Consider the following 24,755-nt stretch of genomic DNA (forward strand, 5'->3'; position numbering starts at 1 on the left):
CCCTTGATTCTTTCATTGTTGGTTTGTCCTATCATTTCTTCTTTCTTTCCTCCTCCGTCTGTCTAGGCCTATATTTCCTTATTGTTATTTTATTCGTTAGCTTGTTCGTTTCTATTTTCTTTCTTCCGATTTCTTTTTTCTGATATAACTTATTTATTTTACTAGCTTCCTTCCTTCGTTCTATAATTTTATTTCATTTTATTTACATATTTCTTTATGTATTTATTCTTCTTTTTCCCATCTCTGCACTAGGACCTGTGAAGTTTTAAACAGATTAGTGAACAATGAACATATACTGTATCAAGAAAATATACAGAGTCATAAGACGCTTCAGTTTCCATTGAATTTTAGTAGCTATATAAAATTACACATAAGTCTGACCCTGATTTCTGGAAGTGAATTTGGTAATCATATGAAAATATTTTCAGTATGTGTTCCATTGGCTGTTAGTTGGGATGCCGGTGGGGAAAAAGACCTTTGGGGAGGCCGAGACGTAGATGGAAGGCTAATATAAAAATGGATTTGAGGGACGTGAGATAGGATGGTAGAGACTGGATTAATCTTGCTCAGGATAGGGACCGATGGCGAGCTGATGTGAGGGCGAAAATGAATCTCCGGATTTCTTAAAAGCTATTTTCAAGTAAGTAACTATGTGCTCCACTGTCATCTGAGGTTCTCAAAAGTCCAGAAAGAACTTGTCTTGTGATGCGGATCACTGCTGTCGGAATTGCAATTTTGAATTCTTCAGTAGTATGTGAATTATTCCGATATAAGGCATACTTCAGGAAGTAACCAAAGGGATTGAGATCCATAACCTAATTGTTCCGGAAACTGATAACATTTTGTTCTCAAAATGCTCATTACTAAGTCATTAAGAATATCTGGGATTACATCTGTGGTATGGGATCGAATCCCGTCCTGTTAACAGATGTTTCTCCAACATTAACACGCATTTCCTGGAGAAAAGGAATAAAGTCAAGTTTAAATAAACGGTTATAATGAATGGTTATCACTATCATAAAACAATATTGGTTCAACAGCACCATATACTGATATTGCTGATAGTGAGTGTGACGGCATACGGATATTCACTGGTCCAAATATGCACATGCTCCTTGTTGATGTACTCATTCACAAGTAAACGAATCTCGTCACTGAAACATATTATATTCTACAGTACCTTCTCAGAAACTGGTTTCTACAAACATTTTAGAGATACTGCAGAAATAAATTGTAGCTTTATCGGCTGCATGAAGGACTTGATGCATTTGAATTTCGTACGGGAAGAACCATTTGCATGTTGTTGGTTCTGACAAGTAGAATTGTTGAGCTATACGTTTACAGGCTTTTTGAGACCATGTACAAAAGTTGAATAAGACAATGTTTTACAGCTTCTAACTGACCTCTTCTTATCGACGATACACTTCTTGTTACCCATTACGTTCCCTGTATGTTCGAACTTCTTCATAATCTACTAGGAGATTCTTTTTATTGCAATTGCACTCTAAATTCACCCTGAACTGTGCTAAGACTCTTTGTTTTATAATTTCACAACATACACAGGCTGTAGTAATATTTACACCTATTTATTATTATTGTTATATTTTTTTCATTATTATTACAATTTTTCCAAGTTTACTGAACTAAAAAATACATACAAAAATGTAAGACTTATTATCCAGTTTGAAATAAAATGCAGTGAAATTCGGAGCGTCTTTTTTAAAACCCTGTAGACTAATAAAGAGCCTGCAAAGTTACGTTTTAATTTCTCTTTTAGGATGTGAAAAAATAGAAGAGCTAATGCTCCTTATTTAAAAAATTAAATTAAAAATTGCTGTTTAAAGAGAAAATGTGAAGTTCAGTTATTGTGATATCTGTTTTTTTTTCTTCTTCTTCTTCTTCTTCTTTTCTTTTTTTTTTACTTTTTACTCTATTATTTAATAAAATGTTTTAACATTATGTGGAATGCCCCCTGAGCACGAGTATGTAACTTACTCTTTCTGGGGGTGCTAGAGTGTTTTTATATTTAAAAAATCAATATGTATCTTTATTCTGACAATAAAATTATGTTTATATTAATATTTAAATGTAAGAAGCATCATTTTGATTAGAATCTCAACACAACTCAGAAAATCTTTTCACAGGTCTGTTTTTTAAATTACTGTGAGGGCAGACAACTTCTGTTTTCCGTGTCAGATTTATTATATAATTAATACATTCATTCCCAATGACATCACACTTCACACTTCAACACTGATTCGGAAGTGTCTTTTTCTTTTCCCTGTTTGATGTGTTTCAATCCATTTCGAGGTCAAAGATGGCTATATAAATTGCTGTCTTTTATCTTTTGCTGTATTTCCTGTTGAAGACTAAATATTCGTTTGTCATTGCTGACGTTTATAGGACATCCTTTGAAAAATGTCATGCTTTTTGTTATAATATCTATTTTCCACAACAGGCCTACATGTTATAATTAATTATTTTCTTATGTCACATTAGCTGCTATCAAAACCCTAGAAAATTCTCACTTCAAATGCTTTAATTCACTTTTGCTAGTTCAGAAATATAGCCACATAAAAATAATAAAACAAAACAATGCGAGACTACGTGATGTCAAATGAGTCCTCTATTTATCCTTTCAACAGAATCCCACGCACATCCGGCCGGCTCTTTATGTCATCGGCTGGTAATTTCTGGAAACTCCGACATATTGGTCCTCGAGAAGTGTGTGAACATGTGCGAGAATTGTGTGCAGATGTGAGTTTGCATCATTATTAATTACTAATTATACAACTCAATAATTATTCAAGGTAAAGTCGGGAGCCAATCCCCTCCGCCAATTGTGATAACACTATCACGTAAAACTTCCTCCCCGACAACCAGTAGGACAGAGGGAGAAGACAAGCACAACACAGCAGAGTCGCAATTTCACGCTCGTCGAGTTTTCATACATGTGGCCATAACCAGACACATCAATTGCAAAGTAAGTGTTAATTTTGTCCACAAATTCCTTTTCTAGTTAATTTCTCTTATCGTTTCATATATGCACGTATAATTTCGTATTTTATCATCATTACTTTTGTGTTAATTTCGTAGTGTAACGGAACTTCCTTCATTTTGTAATATTCGTTCATGGTCAACATGAACAACTTCGCTAAGCATTCAGTATATTTCAAAGAACTGTTTTTCTTTCAGTTTTTAGATGCTATAATTGTTCCATGACAATGCATAATTGCAAATATAGGGCATAATACTTAACCGACCAACATACTAAAACTGAGACCATATATGGTTAAGAATATTTTTTTTTCAAGGTGCGTGGAGAAAAAAAAAATATATAGTCCACTTATGTCTAGAACACTTATGATGAATGTGAATATTTAATTATCTTATTTCCAAATATAAATAAAAGGCATTCGAATTTCTATCGTATGGAATACATAGTTTATCATCACATATAAGTGGGTCAGAAGCAAAGGGGTAAAGGTGACATTTCTAAGAATATGAGTTACGTGCATCTAGGGCAACCTAAAACATTTACAATTTTAGTGACAAAGAGATACAACTTTTAACCACATCACACACTAAAATTTAAATAAAAAATTTAACGGAATTTACGAAATCTTAAGTACTTTCAACCACATTTTCTCACAAATAACTTAAGTGCATTTATACCCTTTTGCTTCTGACTCCCTCATATATAGATATACCTACTCAGTTCTTAACATTATTATGCATGCTTTTTAAACGAATTTCAATAGCAGAACTTAACTATTGTACACTAAAAAGCATATTATACAAGTTAGTATAAAATATTCTTTTATATATATATATATATATATACATATATATATACATATATATACATATACATATATATATTACATTTGTTGCAAGTTTTAAATTTAAATATATTTTCATTTTACTGATATTATTGTAATTTTTAGATAATAAACCTTACATTATTTAGATTAACTATAATCTTCCTTAATTTTGATATAAGTGTGAAATAATTGCAACAAAACTTTCGCCCAGTCCCTTAAATCTACACAAAAGTAAATAAACAAACAAACAAACAACAAACAAACAAATAAACAAAGAAACAAACAAACAAAACAAACAAACAAACAAACAAATAATTTCACCAAATGAAGATATAATTCATTAAATACGAACAAAAAGTATAATTTAGGAGTTTTAAGTAGTAGGCTTTACAAAACAAACATGAAATTCAATAAAATGTAACAGTAATGGATTCAAGAGCATAATTTCTCAATTTAAGAGCTTATTTGATTGAGAATCGCTTTTCAGCTGCTCCATTTTTAAATATTTCACAGGTATAAAGATGTATTTAACAGAATACTCGATTCGGGATTGTGATTTATAATATTTTACTATAACATTTGTGTCATAGAAAAAAATCGTATTCAAAAATTGTTCACAATTAACTTCTGTATAAACTACTTTCTTATCTTCAGTTCGCTTAAAGATGTCAACAGATAACTATTCAAACTATCTTTGCTTTTCCAATTCTTAAATTACTTCTCATACTAATTATAAAGAAAAAAATACTGATTAAAATAATTTCTATATCTTCATTGACATATGTTGTTTTCAATGCTAATGATCTTGAAAATATAATTTTTGGTATATTGTATGTCTGTCGTTTGCATATATCGATATATAAAAGTGAGAGAGAGAGAGAGAGAGAGAGAGAGGGAGAGAAAGAGAGAGTGTATGTATGTATGTATGTATGCATGCATGCATGTATGTATGTATGTATGTATGTATGTGTGTATGTGTGTATGTGTGTATGTGTGTATGTGTGTATGTGTGTATGTGTGTATGTATGTATGTATGTATGTATGTATGTATGTATGTATGTATGTATGTACTCTATACAGATCTACACGCTTTGATCTATATTTGCCAAAGTTTGCACATTTAGCCTTCTCAACCAGGAGAAAAACATAGGCTACATTAAAATTGGACAAATGGACGTTAAATTATTCAAAAAATAAAAATAAATTTTATCAAACATGCATATATAATATTAAAATAAACGAGCGAGTTGGCTCAGACGGTTAAGTATGAGACTCGCATTCGGGAGGTTTCGAGTTCAAACCTCGTGGCCGGCCAATCTGACTGGGAATTTTCATGATTTCCCTCCGTCACAAAGGCAAATGCTGAATTTGGAAATTTAGATATCATGATTCATCACCTCCTCAATCACCAATATCATAAACATTAATCGAAATCGAAAATCAGTTACATGAATATATATTATAACACACGACAATAGAAACGGGAATAGTAAAAACAGCCTATTGATATACTTAACGAGCCTACATACGCTATATAGTTATACATGTTAAAGCGTGTATAAATAAACTTAACAAATAAAGTTAACCACAGTCAGTTCTTGTTTTTTTTTTCTGTTATATTCCAGATAGACTTTCATGGGGCTGTGGGAAAGGTAACACAAAATTAAATAACATTGTTGATACGTGAAAGGCAAATTTAGAAAATTCATGCAATATAGTAAGCAGCTGTAGCTATTACACAGTCGGGCCATTGATATTATGAGTAGAGCCCGAATTTCATGCAATTACAGAATTCTGCCCCTATATTTGTAGCTATAAGAAAAGCTAAAATCACGGCGAATCACGCCGAATCACGCCGAATCACGCCAAAGGGATCATTATTCCGAAGTTTTAGGTTACATATTTTTACATATTTTGATACATAATAATTATGAAAGATATTGTGTATTTTGAATGGGTACACTTTTTTTCACCAATTTTCCCTCGACTTAATTCGGAAGTAGTTATATGTTTGAAAATTATTTATAAAGCTTGTCCCTTCGTCTCTAATGCATGCAAATAAATTAATAATTAAAAATAATGTATTCTGTCAAAAAATAGACACCGCTTTGCGATGCCAACAGTTTGTATATCCCTTAAGAAGTAACGGTTAAGTAAAAACAAATATCAATGCGAAGGGTGGGTCATTGACTCACTGTACTGCTACCGCGGTGAAGGATAGAGTGAAAATTACCCTATGGGTATGACCGTTTGGCACAAACACTCTCAATCAGTTGCTCTGAAAGAAAACAGTACTGTATTTCTTTCAGTTTTCTTGATAAGTTTATTGTGACATCAGGTTATACAGCTAGTTAGTCTACTGCTATGGCGTCAGTTGCATCCAAGTCATAAGACTGAATTTCAATTGACGGTGCCTTTACTAGTGATGGTAAAGTCGTGCTGTGCAAAGTGTGTGTGTGTCGATAATGAAAGATGTAACCAATAAACTGATCGTTGTGTCTGGAGCAATCGGTGAGTGTGTTTCAGTAAAATTTAATGATGCATTGAAAAAGAACCCAGGATAAACAACTTTTTCCGCTGCATGCAAAATACTTAAAGGTGACTGTGCGCAGCTTCCTGAGAACATTGTTCCGAGTATCATTTCTCATCTGAAATTTTATTTTTTTAGTAGGTTATTTTACGTCGCTTTATCAACATCTTAGGTTATTTAGCGTCTGAATGAGATCGTGATAATGCCTGTGAAAGAGTCCGGGGTCCAGCAACGAAAGTTACCCAGCATTTGCTCATATTGGGTTGAGGGAAAACCCCGGAAAAACCTCAACCAGGTAACTTGCCCCGACAGCGAATCGAACCGGGGCCACCTGCTTTCGCGGTCAGACGCGCTAACCATTACTCCACAGGTGTGAACCTCATCTGAAGTACGCGCTAGTTACTTCGTGTGAAGCTGAGAGATCGTTTTCCATTTATAAGAACATTGTAACAGACGGAAGGTAATCGATGACAGCAGAAAATGTGGAAAAATATTTAATTATTAATTGCGTCTGCAAACAATAATTAAATGAGGTTGAATCACATGTAAAACTGTAATTTTTTCACTTCTATTTTCTTATAAGTCTGCAAAAATATATCTATTAAAGCTGAGATTTTAAATTACATATCTTTCATTTATTGCATATTTATCTACATATTTTGCCACTTTTAGCTACATATTTATGTACAAATTTCTCATTTTCATATTATATAAAATCCGGGCTCTAATTATACCCAAGTTCCTCGATACAATTACAGATAGTGAGCAGGTTGTGTTTTATCCAACTGAATTCTTGAATTCTTTGAAATCATAAGAAATGACACTACATAATTTAATATCATCATCATGAACTTCTTCGTTTTAGATCATGTGATCTGTAACGATAATCTAAGAAAGATGACCTTGATCCCTTCATGGATGACTTGGTCTTCCTTGATCTCTGTGTCCTCTTGGTCTGTAGACTATACCGAGACTAATCTTTGAAGCCTCTTCCTTCCATTCCTTGTACGTACATGGTTCTTCTACTGTTGCTGATATTGTTGAATTTCTTCGGTTATACAAGGAACTTGTAATGTTTTTCGAATGTCTATATTTCTTTATGGTCCAATGTCGTTAAACTCAATAACGATCTGAAAAACGCATCTAATTTAACATAATATTTAATAATTTAATACTGAAATCACCAATAATAATAATAATAATAATAATAATAATAATAATAATAATAATAATAATAATAATAATAATAATAATAATAAATTAAGCTTCCCTTATGAAAAGGTTGCCAGATTTGACAAAGCGTATTACATATAATTTAGAAACACACCTAAAAGTTAAAATGATTTGCACTTAAGAAAGGGACAGTAGTATCATCAGATATGTTAGAATGATTTGAATGCCATATATCGCGAGAGAAATAATAGTACGGATTTATTGGCATTGATATCTATACCAATCAATAGCCAACGGTTAAGATAACTTGAAATTTCCAATATCACTTCCATACAGTGATTTGTCATTATCTGAACCGATCCTTTGAGGGCACTAATGGCTATTCCCTTCACAATGCCTTCACAATGTGTTAGCCCCAGGTTTTTACATTTGTTGGCAAAGAAGGAGGGTATTGTACCTCGTGCTCCCACCATCAGACCTATTGCATCAATGTGGGACAGGCTATATTTATCTATTGTGAAATACTGAACCATCAAATTTATGCAATGGAGCAAGAGTTGGTGTGAAAAGAAATCATGAAAAACATAATTGGCAAAGCGAAAAAAGTAGATATTCTTATCTCACTTATTCCTATGATGCCCAGTAACATGCTTTTCGATTTTAAGCCACTATAATTTCAAGTGAGACTAGCATTCGTAATGATCATATTAAAGTAAATCTCAAGGATAGTCGCTCAAAATTGCAGGCATTAATTTAGAGACTCCGTGTTTTTCACATTGTTAACTATGTCTCGAGTGGGCACTCCTAACATAACATATTTATGCAACAGAAGAGTAAAAACACAGCATATTGTACGCATATAAAAAAGCAATTTAATGATACTTCTGCCATACTGCTAATATAGCAAGTGAATGTATGTAAGCCCAACGAAAATAACAGTGTATTAATTCTAAAATATAGAGTATGCCTCTCAAAATATTGTTGTTCATGTCCGAAAATATTTTATTGCGAAATTATATCTATATAAATCATGTTGTCAATGTAGTATGTGAGCTTTATGCTCTCTTCATTTCTTGCTTAGATAAGCGTCGAGTGTTTTAGTATACTTGCGGCCGGTGGCCTTGCGAGCCGTAACTCTCTGATGCCTGAAGCACCGGACACGCAAATAACTTGGAAGCTCCAAAGTATCCAATTCTAGAGATTTGTAGCATGTAAAGCTTACTGGAAAGAACAATCTTTCAATTTCTAAAATACTTGACTCTTAAAATGTTATTCTTTAGGTCAAAAATACTTACTGCGAGATTATATAGATTGCAGCAGTGGAATATGACAATTTTTATAATCCTGTTGTGGGACACTCAGGACGAATTAAAAGAAAAAAACATATCGTTACATCAGAACTACAGTGGATTATCTTGACAAATTGTGGTTTCGAGATAAACTAAGTTTTAAGTTAGCTTCATTTTGTAGATCAGTGGTGCTTGTCAGTTTCTTGTTGTTTTAGCTTCATATTAAATCAAAAGTTTGTTTACATATTGCACTCGATGTTCAATAGCAATTTTTATCCTCATTATTTAAAATATGATTTGTGCAAGATATCCCACTATTGTATTATATTATACTGAATATTACATATATTGCATATTGTATTGAGACTATTAGGATCAAATCTACGACAATCTGACTTCAGGCAAATTTTGCATGCACCATATTCCTTTACGAAACAAGCTCAGGTGAATATTATATTCTGAGAATTTACAGATGTAAATTAAATAGTCACAATACTATTTTGCTCTATACTGGGCGTAGTTAGGTATTGACATTGTAAGTGGAGAAGTGAAATAAGTGCATAGAATGGAAAACTGAAATAATAGGCCCATTTTGGTCACACTGGCAAAACGGATGATTAAGGAGAATATCATGAATAATAAGAAAGCATTGAAAGATTCGATTATTAGTCTAGAAGAAGATTTTGAATGAGGTAAGGTGCAGAAGAAAGGTGCTAGTGCCGTTTATGAAAAGAGCTAGGAAAAATGGACATTATGCTAAATTAATGAAGAAGAAACTGAAAATTAAGGAAGATTACAACTACAGGTGTGCAAATTTTCATAGATGTAAATTGAATAGTTTCTGAGATAAGTGTACCTGAAGTTGCTAAAATTAACATGGCAAGGATAGGGCTTACAACCTCCCCTGACAGGGAGTTATTCGATGTCGAATTTTGTTTAGAAAATTTGAATGGATCGACAAATGGAGAGAATATAATTGAAAGAAAAAGAACAGAGATAAAGGAGAGAGTAAGAGAGATTGTAAATAACAGTGTAATGAATAGAAAAGGTGAAGTTTCGGAAGGCAGTGACACAGAAAATTACGGTGGAAGGATGTTGGAAGAAATCATCAATGTCAGCAAATTCCTTTCAGGAGATAACGAACTCTCTGCGTCAGGAAGACGATGAGTAATGGCACCACTCCAAGTCAGAGGTACGGAGATGCAGAAAAGTAGAGAAACAAGCAAAATATCAAATATTGTATATTGTATATTATACTGCAAGTAACCTGGTACAATGCAATTTATTAATGTACGATTACTTTTTAAAAACTACATTTCGTAAGTAGCCTCCACGGCAACGAATACATTCCTGCAATCTGCTATGGAAGTTCTGCATAACTCTCCCCACCAAAACAGTTTTGTTTCAGCTGGATGATGGTGCGAGGCTTGTTGCAACACACTCTACTTTTGAGATAACTCCATAAGAAGTAATCTGCTGCAGCCAGGTCAGGCAATTTCTCCAAATCGTGAAATTATTCGTCCTGGACACATGTTTCGCAGACAGTTCATTGAACCATGAGCAGTGTGTGCTGATTATTTCCTTTGGGGTTATCTAAAAAATAGGATGTATCGCAACATGCCTCGCACCATCATCCAGCTGAAACAAAACATAAGGAACGAAATTAGTGCCATCGAACCTGTTTTGTTGGGGGCGAGTTATGCAGAACTTTCATAGCGGATTGCAGAATGTTTTCGTTTCCCTGGATGCTACTTACGAAATGTAGCTTTTAAAAAATAATCAGACAAGATTACTTCCAATATATGTGTTTTCTTTTAATTCGCCCTGAATGTCCCACAACAGGCTATAAAAACCGTCATATCCCACTGCCGCACCCTATAAGTTACTGTATCTGTATCCAGTTTATAAAATAAAATAAAACAAAATATTCACATAATTAATATTTTCTGAATTTGAGAGATGTAATTTTTCAAGTCGTATTTGAAAAACTGGGTGTTATGTAAGCGGGCGTACAGCGCTCAAAGGTGAAAAATCCTCGAATATAAATTAAATAAATTATATATTATATTCTTTGGTATGATCTATACAGAAGGAAATTTTTACTCACCATGACATTCCAATGGGTTCAGACTGTCTTTGAAGGTCAAATGAAAGCACAAGTGGGGCAAAGCTCAGGGGGCGTTTTTTGCTAAACTTCAAGGCAATGCTAATTAAAAGACTGCATTTTAACTCAGTGTCATTTCCGGTGGCACTGATAGGATCGCACATCAAGTCAGTCCGGCCAAGAAAGCAGGTAGGAACCAAAGGTCACATCAGAATATTGTCTTACGATGTATATATCCGCCTCTCAATTGAACACCCCTCCGCATTACTATGTATACATTCGCCGTTTCTACCACCATCTCACAAACTAATAATGGCACGTAAGGAGATGGGCAGTAATTATTTCATTTTCGTTAGGCAAACTGAAATATCAGTCCCAAAACTATAAAACTCCATTTTAACGTTATTCAGAACTAATAAAACCCACTACAGTGAAGAGAAATTCAGTTTCTCAAGGCAATTATAATGCCTGAAAGGATTATCGTGTTAACCACACGTTACGTTGGATAATCGTTCACCTCAGCTGAAGCATGTGGACATGAGACCAGCAGTCGGCTAATAGCCTTTGGCCCTCTATGGGCTGTCGCGCAACGGATTTATTTCTGTAATGCGAAACGATTTTTTCGTTTACACAAAATTGACCATAAGTAGGCCTACATATATTATGTCGATGCGATAGATTAAAATGTGACATTGTACGTACACTATCTACCAAGAAGTAATTGGGCACTGTTTTTTCCCCTTTAGAACCTCGTGGTACCACCTCTTGTTGCTATAACAGCAGCCACCCCATCAGGCATGTTCTCCACTAGTTTGTGTAGGATATCCACTGGAATGCGTCGCCATTCCTCTTGCAATATGGCTCTCAGTTGGGTAATGGAAGTTGGCCGCATTTTCCGAAACCTCAATCGCCGGTCCAATTCGTCTCAAATGTGCTCAATGGGATTGAGATCAGGACTCTGTGCAGGCCAGTCCAACCGGTGAACATTATTGTCTGCATACCACTGCATAGTAGCCGCCGAAACATGGCATCTAGCACGTAAAATCCTGGGTGTCCAGTTACGTTTTGGTAGATAGTGTATAATATCGTAGTAGATTAATCAAAATGCGAAAATTGCACATTTCATTTATTTAGTAGGTAAAAGTCAGAACTGCACGCATTGTATTCTTCACCTGACATAATTAGGAACACTAAATCCAGACGTTTGAGATGGGCAGGGCATGTAGCACGTATGGGTGAATCCAGAAATGCATATAGAGTGTTAGTTGGGAGGCCGGAGGGGAAAAGACCTTTAGGGAGGCCGAGACGTAGATGGGAAGATAATGTTAAAATGGATTTGAGGGAGGTGGGATATGATGATAGAGACTGGATTAATCTTGCTCAGGATAGGGACCAATGGCGGGCTTATGTGAGGGCGGCAATGAACCTCCGGGCTCCTTAAAAGCCAGTAAGTAAGTAAGTAAGTAAGTAAGTAAGTAAGTAAGTAAGTAAGTAAGTAAGTAAGTAAGTAAGTAAGTAAGTAAGTAAGTAAGTAAGTAAGTAAGTAAGTAAGTAAGTAAGTAAAAGTTTTATTCAAAATGTCGTCGGCCTGATTTTCAGTAACGAAGTGTTTGTAAAAAGTGCACAACGCATTGCATATTACTGGAAGCGCAACACAAAACTGTTTTCATCTTGTTTAGGCATGAAAGCAATTTAAGAAACTGTATCACTTGAATAGCGTATTTTTTTACACAGTAAACAATTATAACGGTTGCTTTTACGTCAAGTTATATCAAATGTTATGTTTGCTGGAATTATTCTAAAGAAATTTTGTCATAAGTCACTGACATTTCACCATAACACTACAATTTAGTAAATAACTACTGAAGTTAAAATAAGTCGACAAACGTATGTTATCTTCTACACAATTTTTTGTACTGAACAAGTGCGGGAAACTCTTCCAAACCTATATATTATTATAATGTACCGAAGTACATATGATATTTCCATGCAGATATTCTGCGTCATCATACGATGAAAGAGTAATGGAACGGAGAAAAATTCTCTTCGGCGCCGGGATTTGAACCCGGGTTTTCAGCTCTACGTGCTGACGCTTTATCCACTAAGCCACACCGGATTCCACCCCGGCGTCGGAAGAATCGTCTCACTTCCGTCGGATCCCGGCCAATTAGTCACTCATTACGAGTGCACCTCAGCACATGTGTGGACTTCGGTCCTAGGTTCATAGATATCTATGACGTAGTGCAGAGGGCGGCCACTAGAGGGAACCCAAGAGTTGGAACTTAAAAGTGAGACGATTCTTCCGACGCCGGGGTGGAATCCGGTGTGGCTTAGTGGATAAAGCGTCAGCACGTAGAGCTGAAAACCCGGGTTCAAATCCCGGCGCCGGAGAGAATTTTTCTCCGTTCCATTACTCTTTCATCTTCCAAACCTGTCTCAATTCCACAATATAAGACAATTTCCTGTCTTTGAATAAAATACTCGTATCCGTAATCTATCGCATTAAGAGCCAACGCCGACCAATCGATTGCTGGCCTCAAGTCCATATGCCCCAGCAAAGGTGAACGATATTCCAACATGTGCAGGGGTAACGTGTATCAGCATAATGGTCACTCTAGATGTTATAGCTAGTTTTCGAAACAGGGTTTCGCTACTCACTCTAGTTCCCCAAATTCATGACTATGCTGAGTGGACACCGGTCCCTTACACTCGCCGAAATTTCATGAGAAAAATACTTTCTCAACAAGACTCGAACCAGCACTCATTCTGTGACGCAAGTTCAAGCATGTTGCCTTAGACCACGACACTACAGCGCGGGAAAATACCCTGTATTAATATCACTCTTCACTATTTTGATTATACGACAGCACTTTTGTAATTAAAAAAATATATACATTTATACCTGTGATTTAACAGTTATTTATGAGAAAAGTTAGCAAAGGTTCTCTTTTTGGCAAGAGTGTAAAGTTTGTGAAAGGAGGCAAGGCCGAATTTCACAAACACACGAGGCCAAAAAGATAACCTTACGAACGTGTGACATACAACGTTTTTTCTATGATAGCACAAATTTACAGTAAATAAATATTTCAAGTTGGAGAGGATATAAAATCACAATGTCACGGCCGTCTAAACTCAGAATCAATAAGAAATAAGTATCCCTGGAATGGTAGAAGGATAAAATCTTATTACAATCAGTACAACATGTAACTTGAAAATAATAAGAGCTAAAATGTAGATAGCGTATGAATTTTAAATTTGTCACTTATTTGTATTAGTGTAATAAGAATGAAAGATCGAGATAATGCATTAATTTCTTACTGAATGAAGTTTGTACATTGAACGTTACAGTTTCTTTGGCAGTGCGTAAATGAATAGCAGTGCTTAAAGTGATTACTTACTTTTTTACGCACAAATGTTTTAAATATTCACTTTAGGCACTGATAACAGTGGGTAAAATGCACTATAGTAGAAAAACATATTTAGCCTACGCCATTATATTTATAAATCATAATTGCCCTAATAACTTAAGAAGAAAATAATTACGCCTACCCTTATTTCGACAAATTGTCATATCGTGACATTTGAATGTATGCTAGACCTATTATTTATATTAATAAAGATATGATTAAACTCTGTGCAGAATATATTTCTGTTTTGAAGATGAATAGAGTTCGTACAATAATTACGAAGAAAAGTCTACCGGCAGAAAAATGGCATGCCAGCACCACTTTCTCGGTATTATCAATGCCGAAAATACATATTTATATGATGATTTCTAAAAATATACTTGTACATTATAATTTTGGTCAGGTTAATAAAATTCAAACACCATTTCAGAGATGGGCTCAACACACAAGTATTTTTAGTATCTAATATTTTTGTGTTGTTAACATTATTTTAAGATTTACTTAACCATTTGTCTTCAGTAAGATGGTTTTGTTTCCCAATGTCTGCTATCTGAAGTAGTTAAATTTAAATTGTTGTATTTCTTTCAGGTAGCCACTTTATCAAATATTTTATTGGTCTGTCTCTTTATTTTTATTCACGGCACCGCAATTTGCAGACTTATTCGTTCACAAAGAACTTACTGTAATTCTTCGTCCAAATATACAACTGCTATTATTTTGTAACTTTCGTCTTCCCTCTTATCCACATCACAATTTTTATTAATACACTGCTTCACTTGAGCGAAAATCCTGCTGTGCCACCTCCAGGTTCTTGTTGCCTATTGCAGTTTCTTCACAGCGTCGTACTGCAACGGTCGCGTCTTGGTCTATGCTTCTCTCTTCTCGAATTAGCAGAATCGAGTTATGATGAATGATATAAGTATGGACGCTAGGTTCCCCCACCCCGAGCTAGAATGCCGCGCCTATCTTACAGTCCCTACATCCATGGTACCTTGAAATGCAATAGAATTTCGAGAGGGGGGACTACGATCCAGCATTGTGACCTTTTAAGATTCATTGCACTAACCCTCAAGCTAGGCGCATTCCCAAGCCCACACCGGCTGATTACACTAAGGTTCGCTGTGTACTCAGGTTTCGAGCAGGCAACCCTACTCATCCCTAGGCCAGCCTTTCCGTGCGTCGCCAGCCGGCGCTATGGAATGATGGCGAAATGTTGATGGAAAGATGTAGATGTCTAATATGGGGAGACGGGAGAACCCCGAGAAAAACCCAACTGCGACCTTGTCCGCCACAAGTGTCACTATGGATGACCGGGAGTCGAACCCGGGCAACTTGCGTGACAGGTTGAAGATCTGCCACTCAGTCACGTCATGGGTTCTCTCATTTTGTTCTAATGTGATTTCATTTTGGAGAATGGAAAGGGTTACTTATATCAAAGGTTTAATAAATGTATGTGTTTGGGTGCTATTAATAAAGATAGTGGACAAGGAAATTACATTAATCAGAATACAGAAAGAAAGATTAGCAATAGCAATTTTTTGGTTGGTTATTTAACGACGCTGTATCAACTACGAGGTTATTTAGCGTCGATGAGATTGGTGATAGCGAGATGGTATTTGGCGAGATGAGGCAGAGGAGTCGCCATAGATTCACCTTACGGTTGAGGAAAACCTTGGAAAAAAACCTAACCAGGTAATCAGCCCAAGCGGGGATCGAACCCACGCCCGAACGCAACTTCAGACCGGCAGGCAAGCGCCTTAAGCGACTGAGCCACGCCGGTGGCAATAATAGCAATGTTAAATGGAATATTATGAAATAAAAATATAATAAAGTACACCAAAATTAAAATGTATAAATTTGTAGTTCGAAGCACTATAACACACAGATCTGAAATTTTGGCAATTAAATAACAGTAGGCCTACTGTTCGTCTCAGTGGTTATGTCGTATCCCGCTTTCCCCACCCCAACTTGTTTCTGATGGTTCCTCTGTAAAGGCTAGTGGCTGGGCTGTTAATACTCTTTCCTTAAAATATTTTCTGTTTGGAATTGGAAGTCTACCTAATATTATACAACTATTTAATAAAATAATTTAAAGAAAAGGGCCCGTTTAGTAACTATCACGTTATTTCCCCTGTTCCGGCGACTCTGCGACATAACCATAACTGACAGTACAAGATTGAAATTGTTATCAACAAAAATTTATTATTTGAGAAGATCATCGGCGAGACATTTCAGTTTATATAGAATCAGAAACGATATAATTAGACAAGAACAGATGTTCAGGATTCTTCATTAGATTTTATAACATACAAACGACTGGAATGGTTTAGACGCGTAAGATGAATGCCACAGCAATGATAAGACTAGAAAGTTTTAAAATTGTTAGCATCCGGGAAAAAAGAGGGATCGACCTAAGTTCACATGATTAGATGAGGTCAGAAGATGAATGTGAGAGAAAGAATTGGAAGAAATATATTGGAAAGACAGGATGGAATGGAAAAGGGAAAATTTAAGTGTCATAATCTTTTAATACTGGAAGATGCATAAGCATTGTAATCTTGTTAGCATAATTATAATTATATTTATTATTGAACACTCTTTTTGATATGGCAAAAATTTAAATGACAAAGAATACAATACAAAATTTACATTTCTTGATACGGTGGTTGTAACAGTAGCAACTGTTAAATTTGCTGATACATGGTAGAATGAAAAACAATAAAATTATGATAAATATGTAAATTGATCTTCAGTTCATAATGTATAAATTGTTGCTCAATATTTTTAAAGAACCTCTCAAAGCAAGAACGACTACATTTAAACAAATTTGCTTCGGAATGGAAAATTCTTTACTAAAATTTAAGAAGTGCCTTAGAATCGTGCCACGGCTCTCAGTCATTAACTCAATGACGGAGAAATTGTCAATGTTATATTTTTGTTGGAAGTATGGTATCGTTGATTCATATATGTTTATTTTCCTCAAAGTCGACGTCTTCCGGCTATTTCAAATCTCACCGTTGAGTTTTTGATGAAACCTCTTTTACTCATCTTGTCAAAGACGATTATATCGGCTCTCTGCGTGCTCCCATAAGTATCAAGGCAATGCATTTCTTCAAAAACATAATCGTAATTCTTACCAGACAGCGGCTGCAATCTTGCTGCGGTGGTGTCGTATATTGCGCGGAAGTTCACCACTTGGACAATAGTCGGAGACATTGGCCGAAATTTCTTTCACACTGCAGTGGGTTCCATCCTGACTATGTTCATAGAGTGAACTAACCAGAGCAACATTACCTTGTAGTTTTACAGCGGTTAGCCTTCCAGTACTACTTAATCCTTTTTATATTTTAATTGGTCATTTTACGACGCTTTATCAACTGCTATGGTTATCTAGCGTCTAAATGAAATGAAATTGATAATTCCAGCGAAATGAGTCCAGGGTCCAGCGCCGAAAGTTACCCAGCAGTTGTTCTTAACGTGTTGAGGGAAAACCTCGAGGAAAAAACTCAACCAGATAACTTGTCCTGACCAGGATTTTAACCCGGGCCCGCTCGTTTCACGGTCAGGTATGCTACCCGTACTCTACAACGGTGAATTTTTGTATTTTGCAACCACCTGTGTGTAAAAGGAAATTCCTCATTAAGAGTCACGTCTTTGCCATGAGTTCGTAAACATCGTAATTTATTAAACTGTTCTTGTGTAAATGCGTTCTTGTAACTTGAGGACTTTTATAAATAAAATTGTGTGTGTCTACGCTAATAAATTAAAATTCATCACAGAAGTAACAACTTTCCGCAATGGTGATGTTTTATGGGACAAGGACTCGTTGACTATTTTGTGTACATCAATGTGCCGACTACTTTCACTTTCAATTCTGCGTACAGTGGACTCTCCTAAGTCCGGCAATATGGGTAGTGGGTGTGGCAGGTGAAATGAATACAAATTCTTATTGGTTATCCATCAACGAATACAGTACTGTACTTGCATTTCCTGCCCGCCCCGAGACAATAGTTTCGACAGTTCCGTCTCACAAACGACACAATTCTCAAATAGAAAAAGAAGAATTCATTAATTTAAAGTCAGTGATCAATATGGATGTCCTAATCTATAAAATATTCTGTTTTCCTTTAACAAAAATATCACTACAAAACACAGAACAAATTCCCATTCAAATGGCAAACCCATTTCTTATGCCCGTATAAGGGCGTGTCTAATTCTCTTACGTAAGCGGTCGAACTATAGGATGTCGAACTTGATTTCTGTCGAACTTAAGTACTGCCAAAGAATCCAACGTTATCTGTGACATAGTGCTACTAAGGCATTGCTTGGGCAACTTTCTGCTTGCAGTATAATCACTCAGATGTTTCTCTTTTCATCCGAAGAGTAAAATAGATTTGTAGTAGACTAATATTCTCAAGTTCGAAACACCATTAGCAAGTGCCAGTTCATTAACAAATGAAAGTTCAAAATTTCAGTTCCTCTTCACACTTCGAAAACTTACAAATTGTTGAAGCTCAGTAACTGGTATACAAATGAAAGTATTCGCAGAGTGTATTGGCTTTTTCTTGGATTTACATTTTTCTGAACTGCTGAGTACTAGCAAATGGGATAGCTAAAATTTTCTAAGGTCAACCGACTTATCGTGTTGTTGATGATGATGATGATGATGACAACGAAAACATTATATGGTTAAAATTAGTGGTAGTGGTAGCGGCGGCGGCAGTATTCGTCGTCGAAATTCAACATGGGCCAGATTTGGTACACAGATTTTTATAATATAATAAAATGTTTCAAGTTCAATCTATAAGATTTATCTATTTTGCAAATGTTTATTGTTAAGAAACACGTAATCTAAACCTTGATCAAATTAAACATGTACATTGTAATATGCATTATGTAATTTGATTTTCAAGTTTAGATAACGTTTGTATAATACTGTCTGATTGACATTAAGTATTTTACAATTCATTTTGTCTTCAGATAAATCTAATTTAATATAATAAAATGTTTCAAGTTCATTCTATAAGATTTATCTATTTGCAAATGTTTATTGTTAAGAAACACGTAATCTAAATCTTGATCAAATTAAACATGTACATTGTAATATGCATTATGTAATTTGATTTTCAAGTTTAGATAACGTTTGTATAATACTGTCTGATTAACATTAAGTATTTTACAATTCATTTTGTCTTCAGATAAATCTAATTTAATATAATAAAATGTTTCAAGTTCAATCTATAAGATTTATCTATTTGCAAATGTTTATTGTTAAGAAACACGTAATCTAAATCTTGATCAAATTAAACATGTACATTGTAATATGCATTATGTAATTTGATTTTCAAGTTTAGATAACGTTTGTATAATACTGTCTGATTAACATTAAGTATTTTACAATTCATTTTGTCTTCAGATAAATCTAATTTAATATAATAAAATGTTTCAAGTTCAATCTATAAGATTTATCTATTTGCAAATGTTTATTGTTAAGAAACACGTAATCTAAATCTTGATCAAATTAAACATGTACATTGTAATATGCATTATGTAATTTGATTTTCAAGTTTAGATAACGTTTGTATAATACTGTCTGATTAACATTAAGTATTTTACAATTCATTTTGTCTTCAGATAAATCTAATTTAATATAATAAAATGTTTCAAGTTCAATCTATAAGATTTATCTATTTTGCAAAATAGATAAATCTTATAGATTGAACTTGAAACATTTTATTACATTAAATTAGATTTATCTGAAGACAAAATGAATTGTAAAATACACAGATTTTGTCTAGAGTTCTCCATCAAGGAGAGGCTCAAAGGTTTATTTCCCTCCTGAACTAGAGCTATAAAAAATCATGCATAGGCTACCATTAGAAGTAAATATTTTCAATAGAATAGTATGTATATGTAATATGTTTCCACATATCTGCTTTAATGAAAACGTGCAAAGTCATTCAACGTGCATAATCTGAAAATAAAAAAAAATCTGTCAAGCACGTTTTAAAATATTATACGCATAGCACGTTTTTAAAATGTCTGTATTTTGAATCAGTAAGAAACAAGAATAGTAGGCTTATATTTTTAACTCGTACTCAGTGGTCTAACGGTTACCGAGCTAGTTGTAGGATTCAGACCGAGGGTGTTGGATTTTAATGGGCGACAAAATCGTTAGCTTGACTTCCTCTGGGAGGTGAAAGAAACTGGTTTACGGTAGGTAAAATAATCCTGAACCTAATACAGGACCTTAGGAAAAATTTTTCTATTTTCGCTCACGTTGAATTTCGACGCTGAATAAATTCTGCAGTTAATAGCGTCCTTAAATAAAATACTACTGCAACTACTACTTACACTCATTTTAACAATATACTGCGAGCTTCGTATGGCTTACAAGCAAACGTTCTGATGGGGCAGATAAAAAAGTTACTTTTTTTTTCTTCCACCATATTAATAATATCAAAAGAAGTGTTTATACGAGGCGCATCCAGAAAGTAAGTTTCCCGATTTTCCCCCCTTGAAAGTAAACGTAATTAGCCGTGTCAATTGCGCATGCGTAACAGATATATGACGTATCAATCATATGTCAGCCGGACAGGTCCCACCTGGTACCAGTAGCATGGCAGCAGTGGCCCGAAATGGAAGCTCTTATTCCTTCTCCCGCCGCCTGCGAGGTTCGGTCGGTGATAAAGTTCTTTAATGCACAAAGCATTGCGCCAATTGAAATTCATCGGCAGCTCTGTCAGGTCTATGGGCCGAACATCTCTCTCTCTCTCAAGAAATTCCTGTCCTCCTGTGAGCGTTTTGGCAACGACGAAGAGCTGAAGACGTCTGTCACACGCTGGTTCCATTCACAGGCGGCAGAGTTCTACGACAGAGGGATACAAAAGTTTATCCCACGATACGACAATTGTCTCAATTCTGATGGTGGCTATGTTGAAAAATAGCTGAAACATTTCTGTACCTGTTGCCAATAAATGTTTTCCTGAAAGTGTGTTCTTTTTTTTTAAATAGGGAAACTTACTTTCTGGATGCGCCTCGTACAAATCTTGGCCACTCGACCGCAATTACGAGGCCAGTAGAGAAGGTTTGCGCGTGACGTCAAAGCATGGCGGAGTCCCGGATATGGCGTGACCTTGAGTGACCTTGAGGTAGGTCACGTACGCGTAGGTCAGTGACCTTGAGGAAGGTCACGTGCGCGTAGGGGTAGGTCAGTGACCTTGAGGTAGGTCACGTACGCGTTGGTGTAGTTCAGTGACCTTGGGGTAGGTCATGGTCATTGGCCTTGAGCGAGCACGTACCCCGCGCCCGTATGCATGTCAATTAAGACATGTCGCGACATGAGGTAGCACGTACCTCACCGGACGCACGTTCCCCGCCGGAAGCGGACCACCCCGCCTGCATGCATGTCAATGATCAAAAAGACGTGTCAGAAACCACGTACCCCGCCGGAAGCCGACCCCCGCCTGCATGCATACCAATGCACAGGACGTACGTGGTGGGAGGCACGTACCCCGCAGGATGCCGACCCCTAGCCAACGACAGGAAGCAGAGACCTACCCATGCATGCTAATGCGTGCAGAACGACAGGTATGAACTTGTACCGTACGTGATGTAGAGAAAATGCGAATTTTGGGTATAAAAACGATTAATTTACCACAAACGAGCATCATTCTGAGGAATACCATGGATCACCTACCGACGTGCAAATGTGATTGCTTTGCTAGGAGGCAGCCATCGCCTCAAGAAATGCAGTGCGAGGACGGCTACACGGAGGGGCCACCACCGGACAAGATGTGTAACATTAAAGTGGGCGATCTAGTGAAAGGGATGGAGTACCCGATTAAGCGACTTCGATTTGCTTACACGAAGTACGGGCGGAAGGTAACAGCCGACCTGAAGAATGGCGAGTCGCTGTTCCTACCATCGAAATTTGATGGATTGACGTATACCGATGTGCAGCTAATGTCCAGGACACCGCACAGCCTATATTACTATGGGCGTCGGAAGACCATGGATAACGAAAGAGAGTACAATATGGTGGAAATTAACCCCTCCCCGATGGGCTGGATGCCAGCGGACTGGGCGCCGCACTACTAAAAGGGAGAAGGGGAGCAACAAGAGCGGTTAGTACGTCAGTAGGAGGCAACATGGAGTCATCATACTTTTATATTGGGAACGCATTGTTTGCGAAGATAAAACTGGTAAACGAAGCGCAGATTGACTCTATCACGGTGGGTGGCACCTCAACAACAGTGAAGATAGTGCGCGATGTGGACTACCCTAGTGACCATATCAAGTTCGCGATTGTAATATACAATCCTACATTATCGAGATCGGTAGCCGTACACATGTCACGACAAGACGGACAGACGATGCGGATGCGACCGACGGGGCTAGAAAAGGAAGAGACTGTGTCGTCACTAGGCGAGCACGGCGATTTCGTTGTGCTACTACCAAGTTTTACCGGGGTTGATACAATTAAAGAAATATACGCGGAGTGCAATCTATCGATCACAACGTATCGTCTAGACCTGGATGTGCTACACGTGCAGGCGCCGAACAGAACACAATGCGATGGTGTGAGAACCGTGGCAGCGGACACTGGGGCACTACTGGTGGCAACAATGGGGGTCTCAACGCAAAATTACAAACACGTCCCATATATTCCTCGGAAGATGAGTACAGAACACAAGACAATCGTTAATTTTGCACTTGTAGAGAAGTGACGGTTACAGCGGATGTGGGGTCCACGTGCTCCATCCTCACAATGGACCAGGGGGGAGATGAAGTCATCTGCAAATTGTATATAAACGGTCACCTATCAGACAGACCATCACCAGTTTTCACAAAGGCAGAATGGCTGTGCACGGTGAACATAAAGGGTATTATGTATCGTATTTTGTCTTCTAGTTGTGGAGTGAGCAAGACGATAGCATCTTGCGGGGGGTGCTCCAGGCGTGGGAGCAACATAGTGCAGAGTTCCACACCCGTCTCTGTGATGGGTCGAACCACACGATTGTGTGTCTCACCCCTGGGAGAGGGAGGCCGAGGCGACGACGTCGACGTGCTACCCGGGCTGCCCTGAATTTTACCGTTGCCTGGGCGAGGTACGTAATGATGATACATGGAGTGATGACATATATATGGTGCCGGCAATCAGTGAGCTAATGCATGTGGTGTCTGCTGTTACAGTACGTGGCGAGGTTTGGACAGCACCGCTGGGTGCTGTTCTGTGGGTCGGAGGCCACAGCAGCCCATCGCACGGCCTTCCACGCGGAGGAGTGCTACGGGTTGGTACACGTTGAGACGTGTTCTGACCCGAGGGAGGGCGGGTGTATGGAACAGCGAAGACCTTGTTCGTACACCTGCTTCACGTTCGCCAGGACGGCTCAAACGGTAAGCAGAAAGAACAACATTGTCTTAAAGGGACCGGATATGTATCACAGAGCGACGATGTATTGATGTACTGTATACATGTTTCAGTTCTTGGAGAACGTACTCGGTGCAAGGGTGAGGGACAGCCAGGCGCTGGACCTCTCGTGCGAGCCGGTCCCTGCAGCAGGCCTCCCACCGACCAATGACCTCGCCGCCCCCTCCACCTCCGGGATGCGACCCCTGGACGAGACACCGCCACGGCAGCCGACGTGGTGCAGGCTGCCGTCAGAGTCGGAGTCCAGGGTTCTCACCCCAACGCCGGACTACAGCCATCCGTGGTCGCGGACGCCGTCGTCTATGCACATCGATTGGGACACGGCGTCCACGATCAGCGCACCGGCCTCGCCATCGCTGTGGGCTGCAGCGGACCTGCCATCGTCCGGTGACGACGTTTTCACCTCTGGTGGAGAGGTGGAAGACGCATCGTCATCGGACGGCTTCGAATACTTCGTGCCGGATGACACCCCGTCCTCTGACGAGGGCGTGGTGTTGTCCGACGCTGACGACAGGTATTCGCTGCGTGAGGAGTAAACTGTGGTGTGTGTGTGTGTGTGTGTGTGTGTGTGTCGTATACTTTGTAGTAAACTGTGGCGTGTGTGTGTGTGTGTGTGCGTAATGCAAATACACATATGTAAATACTTAATTAATAAATGTAGATGACTCCATGTATCAGTGTTTGGTATTGGAACCCTACAATCACCTGACCGGGGGGTGGGATCGTTTGCGTAGGGGGGAGCTATCCTGTACCTATATCCCGCACATGGGAGTGAGGAAATAAGACTATGGTATCACAAAAAAAGCATATTTATTTTCCTGACATCCAATTGTACAGTACATATATATTCTGTAACGCACATTGAATATTCGCACGTCGACAATGGAAAAGGCAGCTGGCCTTTATCCCCACATGCTGTTTTAATGTCCTCAGCGGTGGGCAGCCACATGAATACAAATCAATGACATCACGTCCCAATATTGATTCCAAGTACG

General features: G+C 37.4%; 2 protein-coding genes and 1 long non-coding RNA gene across 4 annotated transcripts in view; 2 read left to right on the forward strand and 1 right to left on the reverse strand.

Moving 5' to 3' along the window:
* Window positions 1-24,755, forward strand: part of LOC138715238 (transient receptor potential cation channel protein painless-like) — a 50,428-nt gene that overhangs the window by 2,790 nt on the left and 22,883 nt on the right. The window contains exon 1 of one of the 2 annotated variants that reach the window (XM_069847940.1): window positions 1,977-2,757. The exons of the other annotated variant lie outside the window; for it this stretch is intronic. Coding sequence (XP_069704041.1) covers window positions 2,618-2,757 — 140 coding nt within the window. The 5' untranslated portion in view covers window positions 1,977-2,617. Of the gene's footprint in view, window positions 1-1,976; window positions 2,758-24,755 lie in introns of those variants that run through there. 2 annotated transcript variants of the gene reach the window in all.
* LOC138715239 (uncharacterized) lies at window positions 2,694-24,311 on the forward strand. Its single transcript, XM_069847942.1, has 4 exons — window positions 2,694-2,983; window positions 23,241-23,437; window positions 23,523-23,726; window positions 23,814-24,311. Exons 3-4 carry the CDS (start codon window positions 23,667-23,669, stop codon window positions 24,294-24,296), a joined length of 543 nt encoding a protein of 180 aa, XP_069704043.1. The 5' UTR covers window positions 2,694-2,983; window positions 23,241-23,437; window positions 23,523-23,666; the 3' UTR covers window positions 24,297-24,311.
* LOC138715236 (uncharacterized) lies at window positions 6,968-15,233 on the reverse strand. Its single transcript, XR_011336192.1, has 2 exons — window positions 14,834-15,233; window positions 6,968-7,484 (listed from the first exon to the last, which is right to left on the reverse strand). It is a non-coding gene; the product is annotated as an uncharacterized lncRNA (long non-coding RNA).

Source organism: Periplaneta americana, chromosome 15 (genome assembly GCF_040183065.1).
Source record: "Periplaneta americana isolate PAMFEO1 chromosome 15, P.americana_PAMFEO1_priV1, whole genome shotgun sequence".
Classification (NCBI taxonomy): domain Eukaryota; kingdom Metazoa; phylum Arthropoda; class Insecta; order Blattodea; family Blattidae; genus Periplaneta; species Periplaneta americana.